General features: G+C 36.5%; 1 protein-coding gene across 1 annotated transcript in view; it reads right to left on the bottom strand.

Annotated features, from left to right (window-relative positions):
- Hdac9 (histone deacetylase 9) overlaps positions 1 to 25,582 on the bottom strand; it is a 924,083-nt gene that overhangs the window by 136,657 nt on the left and 761,844 nt on the right. The window contains exons 24-25 of the mRNA XM_033757109.1: positions 24,089 to 24,208; positions 23,679 to 23,776 (exon numbers count right to left, since the gene is read on the bottom strand). Coding sequence (XP_033613000.1) covers positions 23,679 to 23,776; positions 24,089 to 24,208 — 218 coding nt within the window. The remainder of the gene's footprint in view (positions 1 to 23,678; positions 23,777 to 24,088; positions 24,209 to 25,582) is intronic.

Genomic DNA, 25,582 nt, shown 5'->3' with positions numbered 1-25,582 from the left:
TAGTGATGAATGTAACTGTACTGTATACCTAAAAAAATACCAACAAACTCAATGGGAAAAAAAGTCACAATTTTACAAGGATCCCAATTTCATTTTCCTATGGGGAATATAATTTAAAGTAAGATTTACTGTGCACACAAAAATATAATGATAGTGTGAGCTAAATGTAAATTATAATTCTTATATTCATCCTGAAATAATTATACTGTCTTTTGTGAGTTTACTTTGTATTTTCATTTTCACACTTTTCTCTAACATTATTATATTCTATTTACCATCCTAAATTCTGAGTACAAACCTCTATTACAGTAGGTCAAGTTTCTATTCACAAAGGATCTTCACACAAAACCTTGGAATGCTATTTTTCAGGGAGCTGACAAAATAAATACAAAATCACCAGAGAATGAGTCTTGGATAAAGATCCAAGAGACCACAGGAAGAGATTCAGAAAGGTTACCTGTTTCATGGACAGATAAATATCAAGAAACAGTCACAATGAGAAAGATAAAAGGCTAAAAGAACCATTGGCACTTTGGATTTGATGAAGAGGTGCTAAACCAAAGAATGGTTTTATTGAAGAAAAATAAACAATTTCAGTAGATGAAATTTATCAGTGAAATTCAAATAATCAGATACACTGAGCCCTTTTCAATACAAACTGATCTTGCCTAAAACAGTTCCACAATATTAATTTATAGCCAATGATACATGTGCATTATCCTACTTATCTGTTTGCAACTCTGTGAGTTAGGAAAAAAAAAATCCTATAATCCCTTTTCTAGTGAGTTCCAGGCAGGGCTGTGAGCAGGAAGGATGTGCACCTCAGAAGAGAAATCTCCACAGGTAGCTCCAGAGAGGCAGCCTTTTCTGATCCTCTAGGTCAGTAGTGGCAAACCTTCTGAGTGTCCGAACTGCAACCCCAAACCCATTTATGGGCACAAAAGTGCCAATGCTATGGTTAAACCAGAATACTGGAGTTTACATTTAGGAAAAAACAACTCCTACATTAACATCTTTTGTCAAAAAGAGAACAACACAACAGCAGAGCTTTCAGTGATACAAACAGCTTTTTATTGAGAGGTAAAAATTTGCATTTGGAGTGCATTTGTGCACTGTGATTTCATGCTCAACTGCTGGAGCAATGCTGGCCCACTTGGCTTGTACGCTGACAGAGAGGCCTCTGTGTGCCCGCTGTGGCACGCATGCCATGGGTTTGCCTCCACTGCTCCACATATTCACATAGTTCTTTCCCACCATATTTCCACAAAAGTTTGCATTTCATGTGACTGAGGGATGTGGTGCCTTAGTGTGATATGTGACCTGTGGAATATATTATACTGTGCAATACACAGGAATAATTTTCCTATATATTTGTGGTCATTTATATCAAAAGTTGCAGATAATGCCCTTAGTCAATTAGCATAAACATTTTTTAAAAGGTCTCTTTAAAATCTGTTCTGGTAACAAAATAACCTAAAAGTTGGGAAGACGACATATGATCTGTACTTGGCTAGTTTTGTGATAAAAATGAATCGCAATTCTTATGTGGAAAGGACTTAGTTATTAGCTCATCAAATATATTGATATCAACTATTAAAATAAACATTATAAAATCAGACTGCACACTAGGAAGATTTAATCTAATTTTTTCTAGGTACGTACTATAACTAAAGTGACTTTACCACTCTACAAACCATATTTCAAAATTGCAATAATAATAACATCTGGAACTTGCTATGCACAACTGCTATTTTAAGGACTTTATATCAATTAAGTAATCCATTCCATAAATAATTCTGGAAAGCACTGCAATTAATTGGTCCCATTTTGCATATTTGAAAAATTAAGGCACTTGGGTTAAGTGACTTGCCCAAGGTGACAAAGGCAGCAAATGCAGGAGCTGAAGTCTCAAACAAGGTAGTTTGGTTCTTGAGCTCACTCTAACAAGTTAGGCAATTAGGTAACCTGTTTTACAACACTGTGGCAAAGTCAAAATTGGTTTCCCATATAGAAATAGTTTCTGCCTGAACTGATACTACATTTGATTATATCGTGCACATTCACCTGAAAAATGATAATAGAAATTATTTATTAAATTACTGTTATTTCCAAAGACAAATGCATACAACATTCTTTGATTCCTGCCATTTGTTACAAACTAATAAAGTGAAAATAGGGAAATATGAATGCATTCGTAGAAAATAAATTTATTTTTTCCTACTCCAAGTTCAATATAAGAAAATAGAGATTGTATCCACATACTTTCTAAACTCAGTCACACCAACACTCTTTGAGAGCTATTTCTATGAAGTAAGCAGGAGTAATGGGAGAGATGATCATGTACTCAAGTCCGTCCGCTCTTCATAATGAGCAAAACAGCAAGATAGATTCTGATACGCAGGGTTATTTTAGCAGTTAAAAATCTAACCAGTTATTCACAGTTTCTTTGGGGCCTATGAGCTGTTAGCCTAAGCCTATGTTGCAATTTCTCTCAGGACCAAACATTATAAGAGCACCTTATTTCAAAATATGCATTTTAAGAGAACAGCAGGATTTGACTCCCATTACCAATGCCCTGTTCCAAAAACACGACAGATGTTGGGTGTGTGTGCAAAGCAAACATGGGCCCTGCTAATGTGGTTTGCATTGAATTTTTCGTAATTAGACATACATCCCAGAGCAGATTCAAGATCATCACAGTGAAAAGCTTTAATGCTTACAATTATTGTGCCCTGCAAGTTACTCTGCATGAATTCAAGGAAGACTGTGGTGCATAGTAGTAAAAGAGGAAATGTTTCCACTACTACAAAGATCTCTCAGTATCTTAAGCCGGGAAACAAACCACGTGGGTAGTAAAATCAGCTACTGTTAGGTTAGACAGCTTGACCTGGATTTGGCTAAGGATCCCCTGTCCCTCTTCTCTTCCCCTCTCTGCCTTCTGACCTGTGCAAGGGTCATCAGATGACAGAATGGCAAGCAAAAAATTAAGGGGCTAGCAACCACAGCCTAATTAAATTTAATACATTAAGAAGTGGTGAAACCACAAGCAGCTGAAAAGCAGTGCTCAAATTCAGCATGGTCGCCATTTCTAAATACAGCAGGAAAAGAACCTGCAGAGGAAAGCAGAAAGGAATGGCCATGATGAAGGTCTGAAACACAAGGATCTCACACTGACAGGAATGGCTGTGGACTCTGTCTTTGGAGAACAGAGTGCAGGGATCAAAGGATCCCTTCCAGCTAGTACCTTCTACCTCTTAAACTCTAATGTCAATCACTTAGCCACCAAGTGTATTAGTTTTCCCATTATGTTATAGAAGTGACTAACATTGCTGATATCAAAATGTTAAACAATAGGAACACAAGGTCTCGCAAATGTATGCAGGCATTGACCATGCTGTCTTTTTTGGGGGTTTAAGTACACTGTCGAAATATATAGATCATAATACATATAATTTTAGTGACTGTGATAAAATCCCACTTTCATCATTTAGAGCTGTAAGTGAAAATAATAGCATTTACTGTTTTGTTTTTTGTGGCTAATCATATTTCCTTCTTCCTACCCATTTATAAAAAATTCCCCTGGTTTGATTATTTACTCATCCAGTGGACTTTTTATAATTTTCTCCAATTTTTATAATTTTCTTAGGCACTCTTAAACAGCATTTGCTGCTTATCTTTGTACTCTGTTATAATTACCCTTTGTCTTTTATACACATTTCTATATTTTTCCCCACCCTCCCACTGACCCACCTTTTCTTCTTTTCCAATTTTTATTTTTTATGAGTATTTTTGTCATACTTAAATGATTAGGTTCCTCGTGGGGAGTTCATGCATGTTCATAACATACCTTAATTATTTTTCATTCCCTGTTCCTCCTCACCTTCCTCTTCCCTCCATCTCTCGGTGATCCCCTTCCGGCCTAAGTTATAATGCTCCTACATCATCACCGATTTATTTTCTGTGTGGTATGATACACTGGCCATCTTGGAACTCATTAAATAACCAATATCGGCATCATCACACTCAACACCTGTACCACAAGCTTCAAGAGAATATTGCCTACTTAATATTTAGATTCAAGAAAGCTAGTCTTTCTTTATTGAATATTTATATTTACATTCAATAAAAACCAGTCTTTCAGCTGCTAACATATGACAGTGAAAGATGTTATCAATTGGCAGAGTTAAAAATGGCTCAGGGTTATGCTGAGAATGTCCTTTTCCTCTGCATATTGACAGGTAGTTGCCTACTGCTAGGCTTGCCAAATATCTACAGCTACATCAGGTAAGGTCAATTTCTGGTACATCTTTGGTGAAATCTACCCACATAGCAATGGACAAAAGGTTTTTTATTGTTGTTCTTAGGTTTTGTTAGTTTATAGTGAAAGGGATTGAATTCAGGGCCTCATACACATGCCCAGTCCAAAAAGATTTTTCAGAGCACAAGTTTTATTATTTTACTTTCATAATCTTGACTTTAAAATATCTTCCAAACATAGATTACAGTTTAAGACTATTTTATTATACTCCCTAAAAGTAAACAATTTTTTTCCTTCCCCAAGTCTGTTTTTACTGTCAAAATTAGCTTTATAAATTATAATTTAATCTGCAAATGATATTGAATATTATGAGACATATGAATTATTCCTTTATCCAATAGTTTTCATCAGACAGGCAAATTCTGTGAAAAAATCAGCTCATTTAAAAAAATCTATCCATTCTATAAGTTTAGTTTCCATGAATTTAATTACATGACATGTTGTATAAGTAGAGACCAATGCCCTTAAAGAGCCCTTCTTATACTTATGCATTCTAGTAAAACAATTTGCTCTATATTAGAAAAATGATAACAAATACTAGAGTGCAGAATCCTAAATTATAACACTTTCTTAAAAGATAAAAACTGTACACATTTCATGCCCGATATACCAAGTAGGCATTGTATTAGATTTGTAAAGATGTCCTGCACACGTTTTGTGAATCATGATTTAGGCATCAAATTTTCAAAAGCCAGACAAAAGAAGATTCTAAATCACAGAATAAATTACTTTAGAATTGATGCCCAGTGTCTGTACCCTTCATCACTAACCTTAAAGGCTGCTTAGAACTTTCAGAATGCATAAGAAACTCCAAAACTCATTTTCCCTGATGGATTTAACCCCACCCAGGGTCACCTGCAAATTTATTCTGCTACGTATTGAAGTCTTCCATTTGTTTCAATAAACATAATCATGCAAAAGTCCTAGACATATTTATTTAATATTTTTAAAGGAGTCTAGGATGTCAAGGGTATTTTCTCTGTTTCATTTCATTAACATAAATCACTCTGGTTAAGATGAAACACCCTGCACGTGAACTGCATTAGAGCAACTCTACCCCTTAGGAGGAAAGCTAGCCAGGCCGGCTCAGGGACTCGTCTCAGTCCAGATTCTGGACATGTTCACAAGCGGGTACAGACTCTTCACACCACGACCAAGAGCGAAACATCGGCTCCCACATAAATATCATTTGCTCTCCCCACCCCAAGTTTGATCTGTCTTGCACTGTGTGAGTTGAATTCATTATTTTTGCTTGATAGTTCCTGTTTATACATTATAGATACACACATACAAACACACACACATACAACACACACACACACACGTATATGGGGTGGAGAGAAAAAATCCTTTACTTTGATCTTGGTAGGTTCCTTTAGGGAAAACTGTGTCATAGTTGAATTTTCATAACTGGATCAGTGAAGAAGAACCTTTCACAGCTCTCGGTGACAACAAGCAGCTCACTGTGGCAACTAGGCTGTAGGTTTGCCACCATTGATTTAGACCATTTTTGTCAGTGCAATTTTTCTAAGAAATCCCTCTGCCATGCAGCATTTTCTGCTCCCTGTCACTGCCTAACACAACCATTAATTTTATCTATGGCTCATTGCATGGTGTGTGGTACGTTGTTTCCTTCCAGTAATGGCAATACAACATATTAGGGGTATATGAACCAAAGTATACTTACAATAAGGCTAATATAGTTTCATTTTCAAAGTCCCTCTCTTACCTGGAACCTCCTCTAAATCCCTGCTCCTATTTTTGAACTGCATCTTTGTGTTTCCATAATTGTGTAAAACTGAGACTCACAAACCAGGCTCAACCCCTGAATAAGGCAGCTTTCTTGTTGCTGGACAAAATACCAGACACCTACATCTTAAAGGACAAGCTCATTTGGCTCATGGGTTCAGAGGAATCAGTCCATAATTGGCTGACCCCAAGGCAGGACCAAGATGTCAGAAGGATATGACTGGACAGCCGAGTACTGCATGGCAGCCAGGAAACAGTGAGGGGTAACAGTGGCAGAGGAGGAGTGAGGGACCAGATAAAGACCCAAACATCACAACTGCATCACCCATCCAGACACACCCTGAAGTGTGCTTTTCTAAGCCCTGGAGCAGCTTGCAAGACAATGAAGTTGACTCTTAAGGTTAACCTCACATCCCACATGTGTTAACGTGACACCCAAACTCGTCTCCGTAAACCATACTTTATCTCCAAATAAATACAAGTTAGTGATTCCATTTAACATGATATGACAATTTGTCATATAACCAAAAGCACAATGATCCCTTCCCTCAAATTCTCACCAGACTCAGAACTGTTAAAAATTCCAAATTAAAATCTCCTCTGAGATGCAAGTCAAAGTCTTAACTATGAAACTATAAAAGTGAAAAATAAGTGACATAATCTCACAGTACAATTGCACAGAATAAATTCTCATTATTCTGAAATGGAGGAATTGGGGAATCTAAAGAAAACCAGACCAAGACTGAAACCTTCCAGGACAAACATGAACTCCTACAGCTCTGTATCCTGCATCCGGGCACACAGAGGTACAGTGTGAGTTCCAGAGGGCATGGGCAGCCTCACACCCACCCACTGTCTTGCAGTTGCAGCCCATAGCTTCTCTTGGGGCTCTGCTCGCTGCCTACAGCTTTCCTTGGCAGATGTTCCAACTTTGTAGAATCTCTGGAGTCTCCACTGCACCTCTGGCTTCATTCCTACAGCTTCACACACGTCCCTCTTAACTTGTTTAGCTTCCTAGGCTTTCCTTTGAGATCTGAGTGGAAACTTCCCTTAGCCTACAACCCTTGCATTCTGTATGCTTGAACAACCAGAATCATGTGGATGATGTCAAGATCTGCTGTTAGCTCGAGTAATAGCCAGAATCCCTTGAATTATGGCTGTAGTGGTCTGTGAGTACTTAGATGGCTGAGAATAATGAAATAAATCCGGGGGAACCATTCCATAGGAAGCCCTTCTCAAGCAGGGGTCCTACGGATTCTCTTCTCAAATGAAAGGCTTATACTTTTACACCCTTGAGCCTACAATGGATGGGATCTGGCTGGTTCCTATACAAAATGCTTGGTTTATTTTTAATAATTCTAATTTCTTCAGCAACCATACTCCCTTGACCCAAATTTTATATATGGTTCCTTTTGAGCCAAAATTAAAGTTTTCAATTTTCAAATTTTTCTGCTCTGCTTCTCACCCACAACTGTCATGATAAATCTGGCTAAAAGCAGCCAGTTGTACATATTCCCCAGCCTGAATGTTAGTCTGCCTTGAAATTTCCTCCACCAAATCATTTAGTCCATTGCCCTTAATCTGTGTCCCAAAAAGCCTCTGTACATCGGAAAAATAGAAGGATTTTTTTTTCTTTTTTTCTTTTTTTTTTTTAGTACCGGGAATCGAACTCAGGTCCTTGTGCTTGCAAGGCAGGCCACCGAACTGCTGAGCTAAATCCCCAGCCCCTAGAGAGATTTTTTTGCCAGACTATATAACACACAATTCTTGTTCCCAACTGAAACCTCCTGAACATGGTCTTTTACTCTCTGCATTTCTGTCAGCATTCTGATCTTCTGAACTGACCAAAATTCCCATCAAGCACTACTTAGAGCATTCTGGGGTTTCTCTAGGCTGCATCTCCGAAATTTACCAAACTTTTATGCAAACAAGTTCCAAATGTTTCTGAACCAAAGAATTAGGTACAGGTGAAGGAATGATGCCATTTATAAATACTAATTTTCTGTATTAGCTTTCCCACTGCGGAACAAAACACCTTGTATCAACAAGATTTATTTGGCTCACGATTTCAGATGATTCAATCCATGGTAGGCTGGCTCCAAGGCAAAGACATCATGACAGAAGGGCACAGTTGAACAAAGTGTACTGTGTGCAGGATACAGAGCAAAGGAGCAGCACCAGGGAGGAAAGGGAAAGGGACAGAGACAGGCCCTAAGGTCATGCCTCCATAGCACACCCAGGTACACTCTTGAGAGGGCTTTACTAATACCCTGGTTGGCTCCTAAGCCAAAATTAAGATTAACTTTCACAATCCCTGAGTAGGAATGATAATATACCTATGACGTTCGAAATCATCCTTGCTTGAATATAATCATTCCTGTGTCTGTCTTCAAAAGGTTGGGTTACTCATAAAACGTGGATCAGCAACTATTTCCCTTATCTGCATTCTCTTACATGTCAATATTTCTCATGCTTGATTTATTCCATAATTGTTTTATTCTATTTCCAATCAAGACTGTTGTAAATTTCTGTATTTTCCCCCATAACAACAAGCTCATGATTAAATACATTAGTAGGTCACTTACTCATTAATCAGCTTTGCTATTCACACTCAAAGCACTAAAGGTTTAATTCATTGCTCAAGAAGCTACAACAGAGTTATGCTATTTCTGCATGTCTCAGCAGCCATGTCAGTAAACACCAATATGGAGGACAAGCCTTCAATAAACTCAATATCCATGATATGTCCCCCACAAGCACCTTACCTGCCTAGCAGAAGGAATGAAATATTTTCTGAGTGCCTGGTTTTATTTTGTTTTTTAAAGAAGGAAGAAAGTCTAATGAATTTAAGCACTATGGAAACCAACTTTGAACTTATGTTTCCATAAAAGAAAGAAATTGGAAAATGGTTTACTTTCATAAATGTATTTTAAAAGACAAAACTAATTGCAGACATTGGATGTTAATGGAATTTTAAAAAGTTGATTGGATGATGTAATATAAATCACTACACTAACCAACATTTCAGAAAAATTACATCATATAAATTTAGGCCTTAAGCTTTCATGTGTATCCTTTGAAAATTAAAAATGCAGCTTCATGGGAAGGCAAATAAAGAAGGATAATTACTGAGAGAAAACAGCACCAAAGAAAGGACAAGGACAGGTACTGCAGCCCAGATGTTCCTGGTGATCTGGTGAATAGGGAGGTTGCTGCTGTTGCACAAAGGAAATTACCAGTTACGTCTTGCTGTATTTCTAAATTCATACCTGCTGACCTTGGGAATTGCAGTGGTCAAATGTTAATTAAGTTCGAAGTTCATATGTTGAAGTTCTAACCTCTGTGGGATTGGTATTATGAGGTGGGGTCTTCAGGAGATGGTTATATTATGATGTCAGAGCCCTCAAGAGTGGGATTACCTCTATTATAAAAGAGGTCTGTCTTGCCCTTTCCATCATGTGCAGACTCAACTGTAAGGCACCATTTATGAGCCAGAAAGAGGTCCTCACCCAACACAAAATTTGACTTCTCAGCCTCTTGAACCCTAACAAATCAATTTCTGCAGTTTTTAAGCTGCCTAGTTTGGATTTGTTTCATTACAGCATCATTAATAGACTGGGATAGGAATCTACCAAGTTTTCCACTTTGAATTAACGGTGAGAGTACATCCACACCTCTGTTCTCACCATGTCATTAACTTCCTGTGTGATCTTGATAAGCTTCTTTTCCAGTTCTTAAAGATGTTTGGGGACAAATGAAATACTGTAATAGATTTACAGCTTCTGTGCTTTCAGAAGAAAGAAATGTTTTTCAGTATGAGGAGTCCAAGGAAAAACATTAATGGTCCACAGAAGGACACATCCTGTAGATTTTATTCCAAGGAGAAATTCTTCCCTCAACCATAATTTTGGGTAAAAAATTGTCACACTTTTACCTCTCCCAGAAGGAGAAATATAAAAGTTTGTGTCACTTAACATTGTGCCTCCTAACCATATTATAATTTCTCAGTCACAGCCTACTGTTGGAATAAGAATCAGTATGGTAAAGAAAGCTGCATTCTTTCATGTCATTCAAAAATAACTATTTCATTTTTTTCCTTTTTTAACCTACAAAATGTCATCATAATGCTGTTTCGTGGCTTCTGAATGCTTTAATATAAATAATGCTTTTACTTCCTTTTTTCATTTAAATAACCTATGTAGATACTTTAAAGACACTGGTTGAGTACTTACATATGCAGTAAAATCAAAGTGTTTTAAGCAAATGACTAAGGACTTTGCTGACATTGCTTTGATAGCTGTAATATCTTTTGAATATGTGATAACCACAGTTGTGGTTTAACAAAGTTCAGAACATCTGTACATCTAGAAATGAAATTATATTATCTTTGGAAACAAAATGATATTGCCGCACTATGATATCCATAAGGTTCACTCCCAAAGCCACATTCTTTTCTTAAACTAGGAAAAGTTACACATTTTAACATTTACCGTTTTATTTCAGGGTGTGCTTTCTCACCATGGAGAATATTCACATAATTGACACCCTGTCTTTATTGATATAAAGACAAATAAACCATTCTCCATTTCTTTTCCTCTGCAAAATATCTTCATGAATATTAAATAAGGTCTTAAGACTTATAAGTCCATATATAGATTTATACATAAGACCAATTATATGTTCACAGTGCAATTGGTTCCTAATTGCAAGAGTTAAAAAAACAAATCCACATTTTTAATGTGTCATATCTAATCTCAAATACATTTGGGAGATATGTGTCTATATTTAAACTGAAACAAAATATACACAGTTGACTGTAAAACATCTCCAATTTGCTATAATTTTGAATGGCAGTAACTTTACCCTAAGAAAATTCACGGGGTGATTTAATGGTGATATCAAAGGAAACTGACCCTCTTTTCCCTTTCTTTCTTCACTTGTTGATTTTGTTTCTCCTTTCTTTGTCTTCATGATGGTATGTTATCTAAGAACCACTCAGATGCCACTAGTAGAAAATGCAGAGAACACCTGTAAAGTATAGGTCACTCAATTGCTTATTCTATGTAATAATACAATATTATAATGACATGTAACACATTGCATGTATTTTTATTAAATTGTAATCTTTTATGGATATATTTATTTTACTTTTAAAGCATCATGTTTATTGAATTAATGATGAACTGTTTTAAATGCTCACTGCATTTGCCATCTACATGTCAGGACTTTTAACACTGTGTTTTATGGAATACCAGTTTCAGTGGTTTTCATATGTGTTTTGTGGGGAGTTTGGGGAAGCTGGGAGTCTCATTTTCAAATAATTATTGGAAATAATGCACAAAATAATGCATAACTACTGGAATTCTTAGTTTTTAATATGTTTTTATACACTATGTTTCTTCAAGAAGTTTTTCACTATAACATTTTTTTATTGTTGAGAAACATTTTTTATTTCTCTTATATGTAATATTTAGCAGAATATAATTTTTAAAAATATTTTTACTATTATCTCAAATTTAGAGCTGTTTGGTGTTGGAAAGATTTTTGAAATACCCTATCCTACTCAAGTAGCCATAACAAAATATGTCAACTAGGTGGATCGTTTGGACAATAGAATTCTAATAGATTTGGGGACTGGAAGTCTGAAGTCAGCATGCCAGGACAGTTGAGTTCTGGCAAAGGCCCTTTTCCTAGCTTTGAAACAGCTGCTGTCTCACCATGTTCTCCCATAGCTTTTCTTTGAGGTAGCTATGTGGTGTGCATGGGGAGAGAGTGAGAGAATAACTCTCTGGCATAGCTTCAAATAAGGGCATTAATCCCTCCAGTGCAAGGGCCTTACCCTCAGAATCTTATCCTAAACCTAAGGACCTATCCTCCAATATTATCCCAATGGGGATTAGGGATTCAACCTATGATTTTTAGTGGGAGATAAACACTTAGTATATAAGACTATCTAGTTAAAAATAAGCTAGCATTTCCAATGACCTGAGAGCTCTTAGACTGTTCTTTCTTCGAGTCTAAGCTGACGCTGTGTGCAACCGTCACTGGCAAAAATACATTGAGGGCCTCCTTAATTTCTCTTGGGAGAGGCTAGTGGTTATGGACTCAGTTTGTCTTTCCAATATAGATCTCCTTGGGTTCTCAATATGATTACTTAGGCTCAAATACACATGGTCCAAGTAGAGAGCTAGTATCCAGTCCACTCTGCGCACAAGAACACTCAGAAAGAAGTAATGGGTGAATGATCAGCAGAATCATGAATGAAACTGGAACATACTAATGTAAAATTTACTTAAATGATACAAAAATACTTAACTTTTTCTTTCAAAAAGGGCCAAATCTGATGGTATCGCTCATGACTTTTCCATCCAAGGGTGACAAACAGAGAAGGAAATATATCCAGACTGCTTATCCCTTGGATTTCATAGCATGGCCAGATCTCCTCATCCGAGAGAGTTCAGGGTGGATAATTATTAATTCATTCAGATACACAGTCCATCATGACCAGCTGGATCACAAGAGGGGCAGCTGTGGGACTGGGAGGAGGAAATCCTCAGTGATTCCACAGCCAGCCTCTAAGAACACTTTCTTATTTTTGTTTTTTGACTTCAGACTGGATCAGGAGCACTTCTGTGCAACCTCTGTGATAGCCTACAGAAGCTGGGATTTAATTTTGTGGGATCTCCTGAGGGGTCTTTATTCCTTCGGGTGTTAGCACAACTCTCACACCACAGGAGGGCTCCTCACTTATTTCCACTTCAAAGGGGCATCAGTAATAATCGTCCTTATTACAGAATCCAACCAGACCTTCTGGTGTGATGATTAATTGGGAAGCGTTCTCTCTTTCTTCCTTCCTTCCTTCCATTCTTTCTTTTCTTTTAATTCAATATATCACGTGCAATCATCTTAGCCCCTAAATATAAATGTACTCTCTGGAAAAAGAGGGTACAAACAAAAATGTTTTGAAAAGTAATCACTTGTTTAAAAAATGGAAATTGGGCTTCTGTGTTGTGAGGAATGTATGTGCATAACGGTGAAATTCAACACTAGTAAATGATCTGACTACCTCAAAGTGAAGTTTTTGCCTTCCTACAGTGGCCTTTAACCCTGCCCTTTCCTCCAATCTGAGAAGAGCTGATGTTGATGGAACATATAATGGCCCCTTTCCTGTGTAGTAAAGTCAGCAATAAAGCTTAGTAATTAAGGGTACCAGGGAGGCCCAGCCCAGCAGGCTAGTGGTGTGGCGAACACTTTCAGAACTTCAAACAATATCAAAGTCACTGAGAAACGGGCCTAGCTCAGTTCTGGTTTGAATTAAGCCTAACTTCCACACGCACTTTTCAAATCCAAGCTCAAACAAGAAAGCCAAGGCCTTCTGGATTTCATTAGAGCCAATTATCTTATCTGTTTCATCTCAGGCCTGACCCTAAGGCTGGCAAACAGCTATTCAGTGCATTTGTGTGGTTGTTTGAGAAAGCCTCCAGTCAGCCAATGGCCCGAGGACCTGCTAATTAAAACACCCGTTGCCCCCCTGCCTCTAGTGATTAAATATTTTCAAGCTTTTGTAAATAATTTTTCCATTCTTTGCCTCAAGCCTCAAAGGTCCAATACATGCAGTAATTTATTTAGTTTGTCAGAGAATACTGCTGGAAATAGGGTCATAATGGAACCTTTGGAAACTTTTATACGTCTTCATACTTCTGAAAGTGACAGTTTATAAACCAGCCAAATGTGTATACTGTTTCTGATGTAATTATGTCCTAATGGCCTTTCTCCTTTTGAAGTGATACAGAGTATAGCAGGCTTACATTTTATCAATAATCATATTTCCTCAAATGTCTACATGATATTTAGAGTGGGAATTTAATGAGATAGTTTAAGTTCAGAAATTTTATCAAGGTCCGTTGCCTTGGAGTCTTTTGCCTGGGGCTGCTCACAAAGACTGACTTGGAAAGACTGAAGGCTTGCTCTCTGCCACCAGGTCAGACAAGAGGGCACGGAAGTCCTTTCCCGAGTCAGATTCTGAGAACTCAGTGATATGGTGATGCCACTTCAGAAAAGATTCAGGATGAGAATCACTGAGTTTAAAATGTTTCTGAAACCTAGTTTATATGCAGAATGGTCTTAGCTATGATAGTTTTCTCACAGTGGCTTATGGGGTGAGGGGAGACTTGAGTGGCTTTCTCTGCAGCCCAGACACACACTCAAGCATGCACAGGCTTGGTGAACACCCTGGAAGCCCACATGGCTTTCCCGCCTCCCCAGACTCCTCGGGCTCCTTGACCACATGTATGAACCAAAGTGTGTGTGACTGAAAACCTCCTGAACAAAACACAGACAGCGGGATGAAGACACCCAGCCGGCACTCCTCTTGCCAGCCCGGGACAGCCATACGCACTCACAGCTCTTCCAGCCAATCCGGCCATGTTTTATTGGAGGAAAATAAAAACCCAGAGTTTTGTTTGTTGTTGCTGTTGCTCTTTTTGAAGTATTACAAGAAAAAATGTCAGCAGGCTCATTAGTTAAATCTAGTGTGCACTAACACACCTATGAAAAACTATGAAACCAAAGAGCTCTGTTTCTGTTGTTTTTAAAATGACACTTTGGTCTTATCCTAAATAATAGGTTTTTAATAAAAACATCTACCAAAGGCAAACAATTAAACAATACATAAAGCACCAGGGGGTAACGTCGTGGTTCACTTACAGTCTGGAGCCATTCCAAAGGAGAGCATGTGGGTATTTTACAAGGAACAATACACTTCTCCAAAGATATTACATAAACTTTAAATTGGGCCATGTAAGCCCTTCTAATTTGGTAAAGAATTTTATGCTCTATCCTGACAATGGGATGACTTTACTTTCTAAATTTTTCTAAGGCATGTTAGTTGTACCACATCTTATATATTGCTGCTGTTTTAAAGCAAAGACAAAATGATAGTGTGTTAATTTTAAGTTGACACTCACAAATTAACAGGTAAGTGATCCTTCTTTCATATTAAATAAAGTTTTATTTTGAATTATATGTGTAACTGTTTGATTTTTATAAATTGTCACATCTTCAAAAATGAATGGAACAAGTTGGCAAACTTTTGGCAGGCTTTAGTCCTATGAATAGTTTTGAATTTATTAACTTAAACTTAAGTACGACACACACCGGATTTTATTATTTCTGTCCCCGTCTTTTTTTTTTTCTTCTGCTGTGACACTTAACATAATTATATCTACCAGAGAGTAAGGCATCACTGAATAATTTCTGCAGTGATAGTTTCATTTCAGAAATCCTAGGAAAAGAATCAAAGTGCTAGAAACTTGTGTAATGGAAAGGACTTAGTATATGAATCAAAAGCAGAGTCCTAGTGAAGAACTCTAACATTCAAGACAGGGTTCCTGAAACTCAAAGTACGGAAGGGTGAGAGACCAATCCCTCTTTGGGTTATAGCACTTTTAAAATTATAAATCAACACCTGTTCTATTCTTTTTCTAGGTTTTGAATAAAATTCTCTTCATATCTCTGTACTTGGCTACTATTACAGTGAAACTACCTACTTGTTCAGTCCATTTCATTAACTGCTTTAACTTCAAGTTGTTATGAACCAACTAAAAATACGCATCCTAGGAAAGCCAATAGTTTGTTTCCAAGTACAAAGACATAGTTCTTTAATTGGAAAGATAATACATAAATGTTATTTCTTGATGGTCTTTTCTACAGGTGTTTTAGAATGCAAAATAGATTCAAATTTGAGGTATTGATAGATTTAAATTTCTGCTGACCCTGAAAGTTAATTCAGTTACCCATTTTCAATACTGTGATATAAGAACTGTAATGGCAAGAAGTTACTCTGCTTTCTTTCCTGCCAGAGCTATGCAGTTCATATGCACACAGCCCTCAATATGGCTTTGCAACATCAGTTCTGCTCTTCAGAACAGGAGATGCTTACACAACCAATACCCAGTCCTGCAGTGCCCACGAGAATGATGGGCAGATTCATAACAGATACAAGGAGAAGCCTCACCCTTCTAGAAAAGTGCCAGAGGAATTTAAATGCCTGAATAAATGAGAACAGATGTTGATTTACAAATTTCATCTACGTGACATCAAGTCTCTGGGATGAAATATGGAAAACTGAGTCTATCATCCAGATGTTTGATATCAGCAAAGATCTGAACTCCTCTCTGAATGTCTTGCCCACCAGAAAGCAGTGTGAACTTTAACCCTGCACCTCTGAAGTAATATCTGAACAGGTTTTCAGTAGAACAGAATTTCTGAGATGATTCTTCCTCCTGGGAAAGGCAATGAGTAAATTCTCACTAGCAAACCAAAATGTTTATCTAGTCCTCAAGAAAGGGACTACAAATTTACATTTATGGTACATTAAAAAAAGAATATTTTTACTTTATCATTTTAATAAATCTATTTGTAGTAAATTTTAGGAGTAAAGTCACGGAAAGAGAAGTGAATCATTGAGTTTAAAAACAAAAAAAACTCCACAATCCCAAAACACTGAAATTTCGTTGGCTGTTCAGTTAGGGGAAGAGAAGTACGTGACTTTTCTTTGGGCTAGAGCTTTAACTAACCAGTAAAGGAAGTGTATCTTCAAATATTCGTAGTCTGAATCAAAAAAAGTGACTCTGATTTCTTCATTGTATTTTATCTTTCATCCCAGTGATTTCATATCATAAGGAACGAAATAACAATTCCATCATCATGAGATTAGATAACTAAAGATGATGAATTGATCTGAGATATTTGACAGTCCAAAATATCCACTATTGCTGGCCTAAAAGTCTCCACAATAATATTTCACAGATTTCATTTCTTGATATCTCAGAGTATCACAGATATATCAAGAGGAGTTTGTGTAAGCGTGAGTTTTAAAATTCAGTGTTTCAAATTGAAAATAAAAACAAACCATTTCTAGACATACAAATTGCCTTTTTTCTAAGAACTGCTAGAGAAAAAAGGTAACTAAATGTTGCTATTCTTCTGACTAGTCCTTGCTACTCAAGAAATCATCTAATTGCTACACAAATCACTTGCATTTTTTTGCTTTATTACTGTTCTAAAAGGAAAAAAATCAGTTTAAAATGTTTACAGTTGATCTTACCTTTTAAGATAATAATAAAAATAAATTGTAGCATTTGAACTAATTTAAATAGTTCTTCAATGTACCTATCATTCACCTTTCAAAACTTTAGGCACTTCAAGATACTTCCTGGGCTTTTCACCTGAGCCCTGTGTTGTCTAATAATATAATATCTCTTTGATGCTCAGCTCCAAAGTCAAGTTTGCAAGTTTCCTGAGGAAGACAGGTGTGCATCAGATCAATTTACTTTCAGGGTCAAAGAGCAGAAATTCTAAGGGTATCTAGAGACACACACCTATAGAAATTATAATTTTTTGATGAAAATTGGTACAATATGTGGCACAGATGAGACAGAAAAAATGTTCTTAAATTATGTTTATTCCTAAAGCTAAGAGCAGATAGAGCTGACAGCTTTCTAAAATTTATTCCTATGGATCTTTTTCCTTATGACCTGTTTGATCAAACTTGAAAAATCTCAACATGCAAAATATAAAGAATACAATACAGACAATGGATAAAATTATGGGTCATTCATCCATAAATTCAAATGTATTGCTTTTTACTGAAATAAAATATTAATAGATGAAAGTCATTACCTCTTTGTTCCCAAGATTGATTGACAGCCTCAGATTTGAAGCCCACATCTCATTTATTAGCCAAATCTTTCAGAAAGAGAAAATGTGGGCTTGATTTGTGAGCTATGATAAATGGTCTGGTAAAGATGGTAGTAGGGCCAATTTGATATGTTCAGTATTTCATATTGGCAAATTGTTTCAAGAAATTCTACTCTCTTTCCCAAAATGTCTTGGACTTCCTTGGGAAAGTGTGTACTATCATGACCATAATATATTTGCTTGTCACGAATGATTGTGAATCCAATGCAAGACTGGGAATCATCAACCACATATCTGATAGACAAAATAGGATCTCAAATCATTTGACAATATTGAGTATGAATTTTAGATGACAATAAATCTGTATTTCATATTGGGACCTAAACATTCATTTATTGCCCTCTGTTCTATTAAAGTTTTATTTGGTATTTCTAAAGTTTAATTACATTCCCTTTATGAAAAATCTAGATCCATGAATAAGTGGAAATATTCCTTTAAACCAAGATAGAAAACTATATTTACCATTGTAAAAAGTTTGATAATCAAGTGGAAAGATAGTACATTGGTTTAATTAGATAAGCTTTCTTACAATGGCAGATAAGGGAAAGGCAGAAGAAGTGGCTTAAGATATTATGTGATATAAAGGTAGTGAAAATCTAGGTGGTGTTTATCAATTTTTTTTTTTTTTTTGTACCAGGAATCATACTTGGGTCCTTGAACTTGGCAAGCAGGAGCTGAAACCACTGAGCTAAATCCCCAGCCCAGGTGTTTTTCAATTTTAAAATAATGTCAACAATTTCAACATCCAAACCAAATACAGGACAGGTTAAACTGCATTTGAAAAGAATTTCTCACCAGGGCTGGGGATTTAGCTCAGAGGTTCTGCCACCCTGCCTCGCAAGCACAAGGTCCCGAGTTCGATTCCCATTATAAAAAAAAAAAAAGAATTTCTCATTATATTACTGGTTTGTCACCCTTCACTCTTGACAGAGGAACTACAGTTTATAGCTCAGGCTCAAGAGCACTGTCTCTTCATTAACACTTGTTGCCAGCATTTCACTGATCACCATTTACCAGATATGTGACATCCAGAAATCTACTGGCACACAAAAGCCTTAGTATCCCCATCTGGGAAATAAAATCATGTGACTCAAGACTATTCCAAGATCTTTAAAAACAAACAAGCTAGTAAAAATTAAATTCTCAAGGAATGTTCTACATTGCTGATACTTTTATCATTATATGGTTATTTTCCCAATGATACAATTGTCCATTCACATAACATGAAATTACATTAAAGTATAATTAAAAAATCACAGTAACTACAAAATCATAATTACTTATTTGTCCTTACCAAAAAGAGAGCCTAAGTATTTACTTATGGATCTATTTCATTCCCTAGACAGAAGTGAGCAACGATTTTTCAGTAACAAAAACATATAGAAGTTTAAATTACTTAGAATAATGATGATACATTGATAAAAATCACAGTAGAAGGAATTGTACTTACTTATGTTCGCTATCCAAAATTATCTACCATCATTCCCTGGTAAACCTCACAACTCTAACAAAACTGTAGGCTGACCACTGACTAGTTTTCAGAGGACCATTTTCTCTAACAAAATGACAATAAAAATCCTATTCTGTTCTACTTAATGATTGAATGTACATCTTTTATTTTTACTACAAGCAGGAGAGGAACAACAGAAAGGTATAATTTCTGTTCTAAAGATCCTGTCTCAGGAACATACTGTATTAACAGGTTTTAAATTTGCTTGTGTATTAAAGCAAATACCTAATGAACTAAAGACAGGAGAAGGAGATACAGGTGGACTGGAGCCATTCATATGTGCTCAAGTGGTTCACTTGCTTTAACTATGTAGCAAAAGCACTACCCTTTGGAAAATTCTAGTTGGTTATAGAGCTAAAGTAATTTAGCAAAGCCTTAATATACAAGAATATCACATTTTGAGAAACAGAGATACTTCAAAAGTCAATTAAAGAAAAAATAGGTACTCTACCATCATATCAAAATTCTTGACTAAATAGTTCCTAGATTAGACAACTCAAAGCCCTCTTTTTTCGACTACCCCACTGACAGTCTCAATGATATAAAATTATCGTGGATCAGCAGGTATGACCTTCTGTAAAAGCCTGATTTTTACAGATCCTTTTGTCTTTTGGAAATCTTCACCAAGAATAAATACTAATTACAATTGCTACACATTATAATACATTAGTTTGTAAGAAGATTTCTCAAAATTAGAACTTGTTTCCATGTAAGGAATTGGATCGACAGCCCTATAACACTTTTGTAGCTGGCCCTTATTGTATGCTAAGTGTGTCACTTATCATTTCATCAAAGTCTTCCAAATTTAAGGGGCTCATGCAGCCCTCTCTCAGTTCCCTTTACAAAACAATGTGGTATTTGCAAACTACTCATATCCTCCTGTATACTTTAAATTATTCTTAGGTTATTTATCATACCTAGTACAGTGTAAATGTTAAGCAAATAGTTGTTACACTGACAAGAATAAAATATACATGATCAGTATAGATTTCATTTTTTGAGTATTTTCTATCCATAGTTATATGACTCTAGATTTGGAACCCATGGATGTAGAGGCCATCTAACTGCACTCTTATGAAATCAATGTCTACACAGGGATTATTATTCATTCACTCATTTATTTAAGCAATAAAATAGGCACAATTTTAAGGACTAGTACTTTTTTAGGTCTATATTAGAAATTGCTACTCTAAAAAACACTTGGAGATGTTTTCCTGATCAAACTTAACAAAAAGCATGGCACTCATATCGTCTCCTCCCTACTATAAACTAACCTTAGTAATGGTCTTTCATGAATAATCACTTTAACATTTAGAAGACACTTAAAGATTTAGCTTTTAGACAAAATAATGCGTGTCAAATCCATAGTGAGATGATGAAGAATTTAGATCCATTAAAACTATGATTGGAAGAGAGAGTGCTTAGCAGGCATGCAGAAAAATATTACTGAATGAAGAGAAGTCACTGACATTCTTATAGTTAGATGAATGGACGTTCAAAATTCTATGTAAAGCATTCTCCTAGAGGAGCCTAATGATGACATGCAGCTTCTTCAGACTTCTCCCACACGCAGTTAATATCAGAGATTTCCAGTGCTCTTATTGTGATCAGTCTCATCTCTCTTCTCTGATTCATTCAAACATCGTTACCAATTAGCTCCTCTTTGTCATCTTGCGAACTAAGCATTTGTGGGTTAGGTTGGGAGACCGTGGAAGTACAAAGGTCTTACATTTTGATAAAGCTCATTGTGGTTTCTCACCCTTCACTATTTTAAATCAAAAATAGCTGAAGAATAGCAATGTAGTGTGACAGAAAGACCAGAGAGTTTAGAGCCATAAACTGAGTTCACATCGTGGCTCTTCCAATTAGAGGTTCTGTGACTTATACCATGCACTCAAAAATTAGCTGTCATGTCTATAAAGTTCTAATCTGGATCTGATGTATAAGATCGCAATAAAAATAGCCATAATTATTTTACAAAATGGTAACCTTGGAAACAAATCTTAACTGAACATAAAAGATCTGATATTATTGAGTATTTTTTAAACTCTTATGAAAAATCTAAGGACATCCTTCAATTACTTTAAGGATGAATGATTACTGCTTGCAAGAAATAGCAAGTCATCTGAAATAATTTAGATATTCTATTGTATTTTTAACTACCTTTCAATCTCATAATGAAGATGAAAATGTTAGATTGTCTACAATTTTCAGAGGCCAGGATGCAAAGAGAGAGAGGAAAGGACTGAGGCGCCAGGACAGTCTTCAATGGCACACCCCCAATGACTGAACTTCTTTCCAGTAGGCCCCACCTCCCTCCTAAAGGTCTCACTACTTTCCAAAGTTCCACAGGCAGGTGACAAAGCCTGACACATGAGCCCTTGGGGTCACTTCCAAATGAAAGCAATAAGCTGCCCCAAGGATGCAGCTCAGCAATGCCATGCCTGCCTGACAAATGCAAGGTCCTGAGTTCAAGCCCCAGTACTGGGAAGGAAAAATCAAACAAACAAACAAATGAAAGCAACAAGCTTCTTACACAATAGCACTGCATCATAAGTTATTTGAGTCTTCCAATTAATTATACCTGGGCCCAAAGTTACAAAAGAAGACAGCCGATGATGATAGACAAAACACACCTAGATGGGGCAGAAGACTTTATGAAGAGTGATCAATTTTCCTTCACCGGTGTCAACCTCACGCCCTTGAGGCAACAAAGGATGATAATTTTGTTACTCCTTGAGTGTCACAGTCTATTCTCTCTGCATCCCATAAATTCTCCTCACCCCAATTCCCTTTTCTTCCTTGAAAACTTTCACTCATACATAGGAGCACAGGTTGAATAATATCTGATGAAGCTTTGCCTGGAACCCTTCAGGAATAGTTAATCATTTTATTCTTCCTATCTAAGCACTTCTGTTCTCTGTAACAATAAGTATCATTTCTATTATGATCCCTGAAAGCAAGAACAGCTCTGAATTCCAAGTGCTCACCACAGTGTCTGGTAATATAATTTATACTCAGTGAATGATTTTTGACATTCTTGAGCCATCCTTAACAAATTCACATATATTCCTAGGCATAAACTTTGAATAGCAGACATGATATCCTTTAACATTAATAAGGATTATTAGAGTTTAAATTTGGTGACCATTAAAAAGCCACAGTTTTAAATTTCTGCAGCCTAACTAAATAATGCCACTTCTCTAATTAATCTGAGGTAATAAGAACTGTGCTGGAAATTTTATTAAAAGTTTCCTAATATAAATGGTGTACCTTCCAGGCAAAAAAAGAATGCCATTTTGGAGGATGCTTAACCACTTTCAGGAGCGTTTGACTCACTTATCAATATTCCTATTACTTCTCTAAGTTTCAAATATATTATCAACAAGATTTTCTCCTTGGGAATTTAAAAATGGTACATTTGAAAACTATGAATACCTCTCTAGTTTTTTCTCATGCAGTTGTTTCATTTTGCTTTCAATAAATCAAATACTCCCAAAATTATGCCGTGGTAACAAGTTAAAATTTATAAAAGTCTTGCAAATGAGGCACATAATAACACAATCTGATATTTCTCCTGAAAACAGAGAGCTACCAACTGAATTGTCTTTATTTTTATTTCCAGGGAAGAAAGGCCCCATTTCTAAGTTTCATCATTTTTAAAAAAGCTAGTCATTTATGGCGTTTCTTTTTTAAATTGATATTTGAAATCCTCTGCTTAGAAAAACATGTACAGAAATGCAATATAGATGGAAACACTCCGTTTACTCATAAAGAAATTGAAAATAAACAATTGGTTAATTCTTTAATGTGAAAGAGAATGCATACTTGGTTGACGCTGCCAACAAGTGAGATTGCCTAGGCCAAAGGATGTGAGCTTCTTCCTCAGAGCTAAGGGTTCTGCTTCCTACGGAAGCCAGGTATTCTGTGATCCAAGAAGTTTGGGAAATGACTGTTCAACAGATGAATATGTAGGGAAAGAATTCTCCGAACATTTAATACGCTAATATCTATTGTCAATGTCATCATATGTTATAATGGAATTTTTCAGACAGAACCATTTCATACTGAAACCTGTTTTTTAAATTTTGTGAGGGAAAAGGGAGAGAGTGTGGGCCATTTATCTGTAGGGCTCGATACACCTTTTTTCTACTCATATTCCTACATGGATTTCTAGCAAAATCCAACAGGATTTTGGCTCAGTTTGCTTTAGTTAGAAACTTATATTTGTTACAAATTTATATTAGTTAGAAACTTGTATTTCTCTTTCACGATAGGTTCTGTTTCCATGGACATTTGTGTTTTCTAACTTGCCATCTTTGGAGAGAAAGAAGTACCAACCTGAAAGCTTCGAGGTACTCAACGTCTCCCATAGGGGGGTCAAGGCCACCTGTCCAGGCAATATTTATATTGTATCCTTCTCCAAGGCCTGTTCCAACCTGGGAAGAGAAAGGCATGCCACAGTGGGTCGAGAAGAGGGCAGAGGAAGAAAGCAAGTAATGGTGAAAGTGAACGCATGGAAGCTCTTGAAATAAACATCAAACACTGCATCAAATCAGCCCAACCTTGCTTGACAACCAGGGCTCTGGGTTATGCACTTGTTCTGCACTGGCTCTTGGTCCTATGGGACAATTCAGTAATCTCATGTAATTTAAAACACCAGCAAAGGACAAGAAAATTAGGGGTAATCATGCAATGCAATTACCTGAAAGATACAAATAAAAGTGGGGCTTTAAAGAAATAAACCGAACCTCATTTGGGGCTCCACTGCCAGGGAAAAAGTTCCCTTCATCATAGCGATGGAGTGAAATGTACAGGATGCTGGGGTCAGCATAAAAGGCCTGCTGTGTACCGTTTCCATGGTGAACATCCTACAGGCAAAAGAAAACAGATGACAGATACAGTCATGTCTTACTTTGTGTGGAGACAACCTTTCTGATTTCTGCTTGCCTGTCTTTCTACTCCGCCCTCCTGCTTGTTTTCTGTCCTCTCACTCTGTCCTCCTTTTTCTTTCTCCCATTCAGCCTACTTCCACACCACCCCCTTTACTTCCTGAACTTCTAGGCAAATTACCCTTTAATGCACTCATTTTTTAAACTGGCCTCTAAAAATCAGGAAACCACAGCGAGCATGCCCTGGAGACTCCAGATGAGCAGTCATTGAGAAAGCCCAGTCCTTTGGTACAATTAGATATTTATACACCGGCTCTTTGTACTCTTTGCTTCAGTGATGGAATCTCGCATCCTGTTTTATGGAGGAATTTTATGACTTATTAACTGCCAACAGTTCATAACCCCTCAGGCTTAATTAACTAGCCTCATTGGCCTCTGCAAAAAGACTAATGTTTAAAGTACAAACTAGTATTTTGCAGAAGGATCTATGGCTTACAGAGCATTTTCACAATTCTTGACAGAACACTAAACGTAAGTGTATGCATTGATTTGCCAAGTCCGACCATTAAGGTCAAAGGCTTTGTGACCAGCTGAATAAATTGGCTTTCTTGAAACATTCAGTTCAGTTAGCAATCCTTGAGCAGTTAGGGTCACTTCAAAAGAGATGCCAGATGCAAAAAGGACTTCATACTTCATTTTAAGATTGTAATAGCAAGAGAAGACACAGGAGCATGAGCTCATTAGCTCTTAACTCATTTGGGTAAAGCAGAAAGATGGGATTTATACAACTTTGTCCAATCTACCTAATTTTAATATTGTATTATGACTCCCTTCTCAGCATCCTTCTTACATTTTTGTCTTTTCTACACCACTATGCCTTCCCATTCCCCCAAAAGCCTATGGCATTAAATGAACAATTCTTAGGATAGTCATGTACGGTAATGATTCAAAATTTGATCATTCTTTTTTATTGATTTATAACATGGAAATATGTTAGAACTGATATAAGTAATGGGAAAATAAAACTAATAGCAAATATCTTCACTAAAATACCGCAGGTATAAAAGACTTCAATTATATGTTTAATAACTTCTGAACAAAAATAAAATGGACTTCTGTTTAAAAGTGAATAATCTATATATTTGTATTCAGTTGAATATCATTACTGCATGCTTTATACAGTATATCATTTCTGTTTCAATTAAAATTTTGAATTTTTAACTATGGAGTGCTTTACATAAATAAGAATCATTCTCTAGGACCGGGGATTTAGCTCAGTAGTTCAGTGGTCTGCCTTGCAAGTGCAAGGACCTGAGTTCAATCCCCGGTACCACAAAAAAAAAAAAAAAAAAA

The sequence above is a fragment of the Fukomys damarensis genome, unplaced genomic scaffold (assembly GCF_012274545.1).
Source record: "Fukomys damarensis isolate Sample0158 unplaced genomic scaffold, DMR_v1.0_HiC HiC_scaffold_4, whole genome shotgun sequence".
In the NCBI taxonomy this organism is placed as follows: domain Eukaryota; kingdom Metazoa; phylum Chordata; class Mammalia; order Rodentia; family Bathyergidae; genus Fukomys; species Fukomys damarensis.
This window is presented reverse-complemented; position numbering and strand designations above follow the sequence as displayed.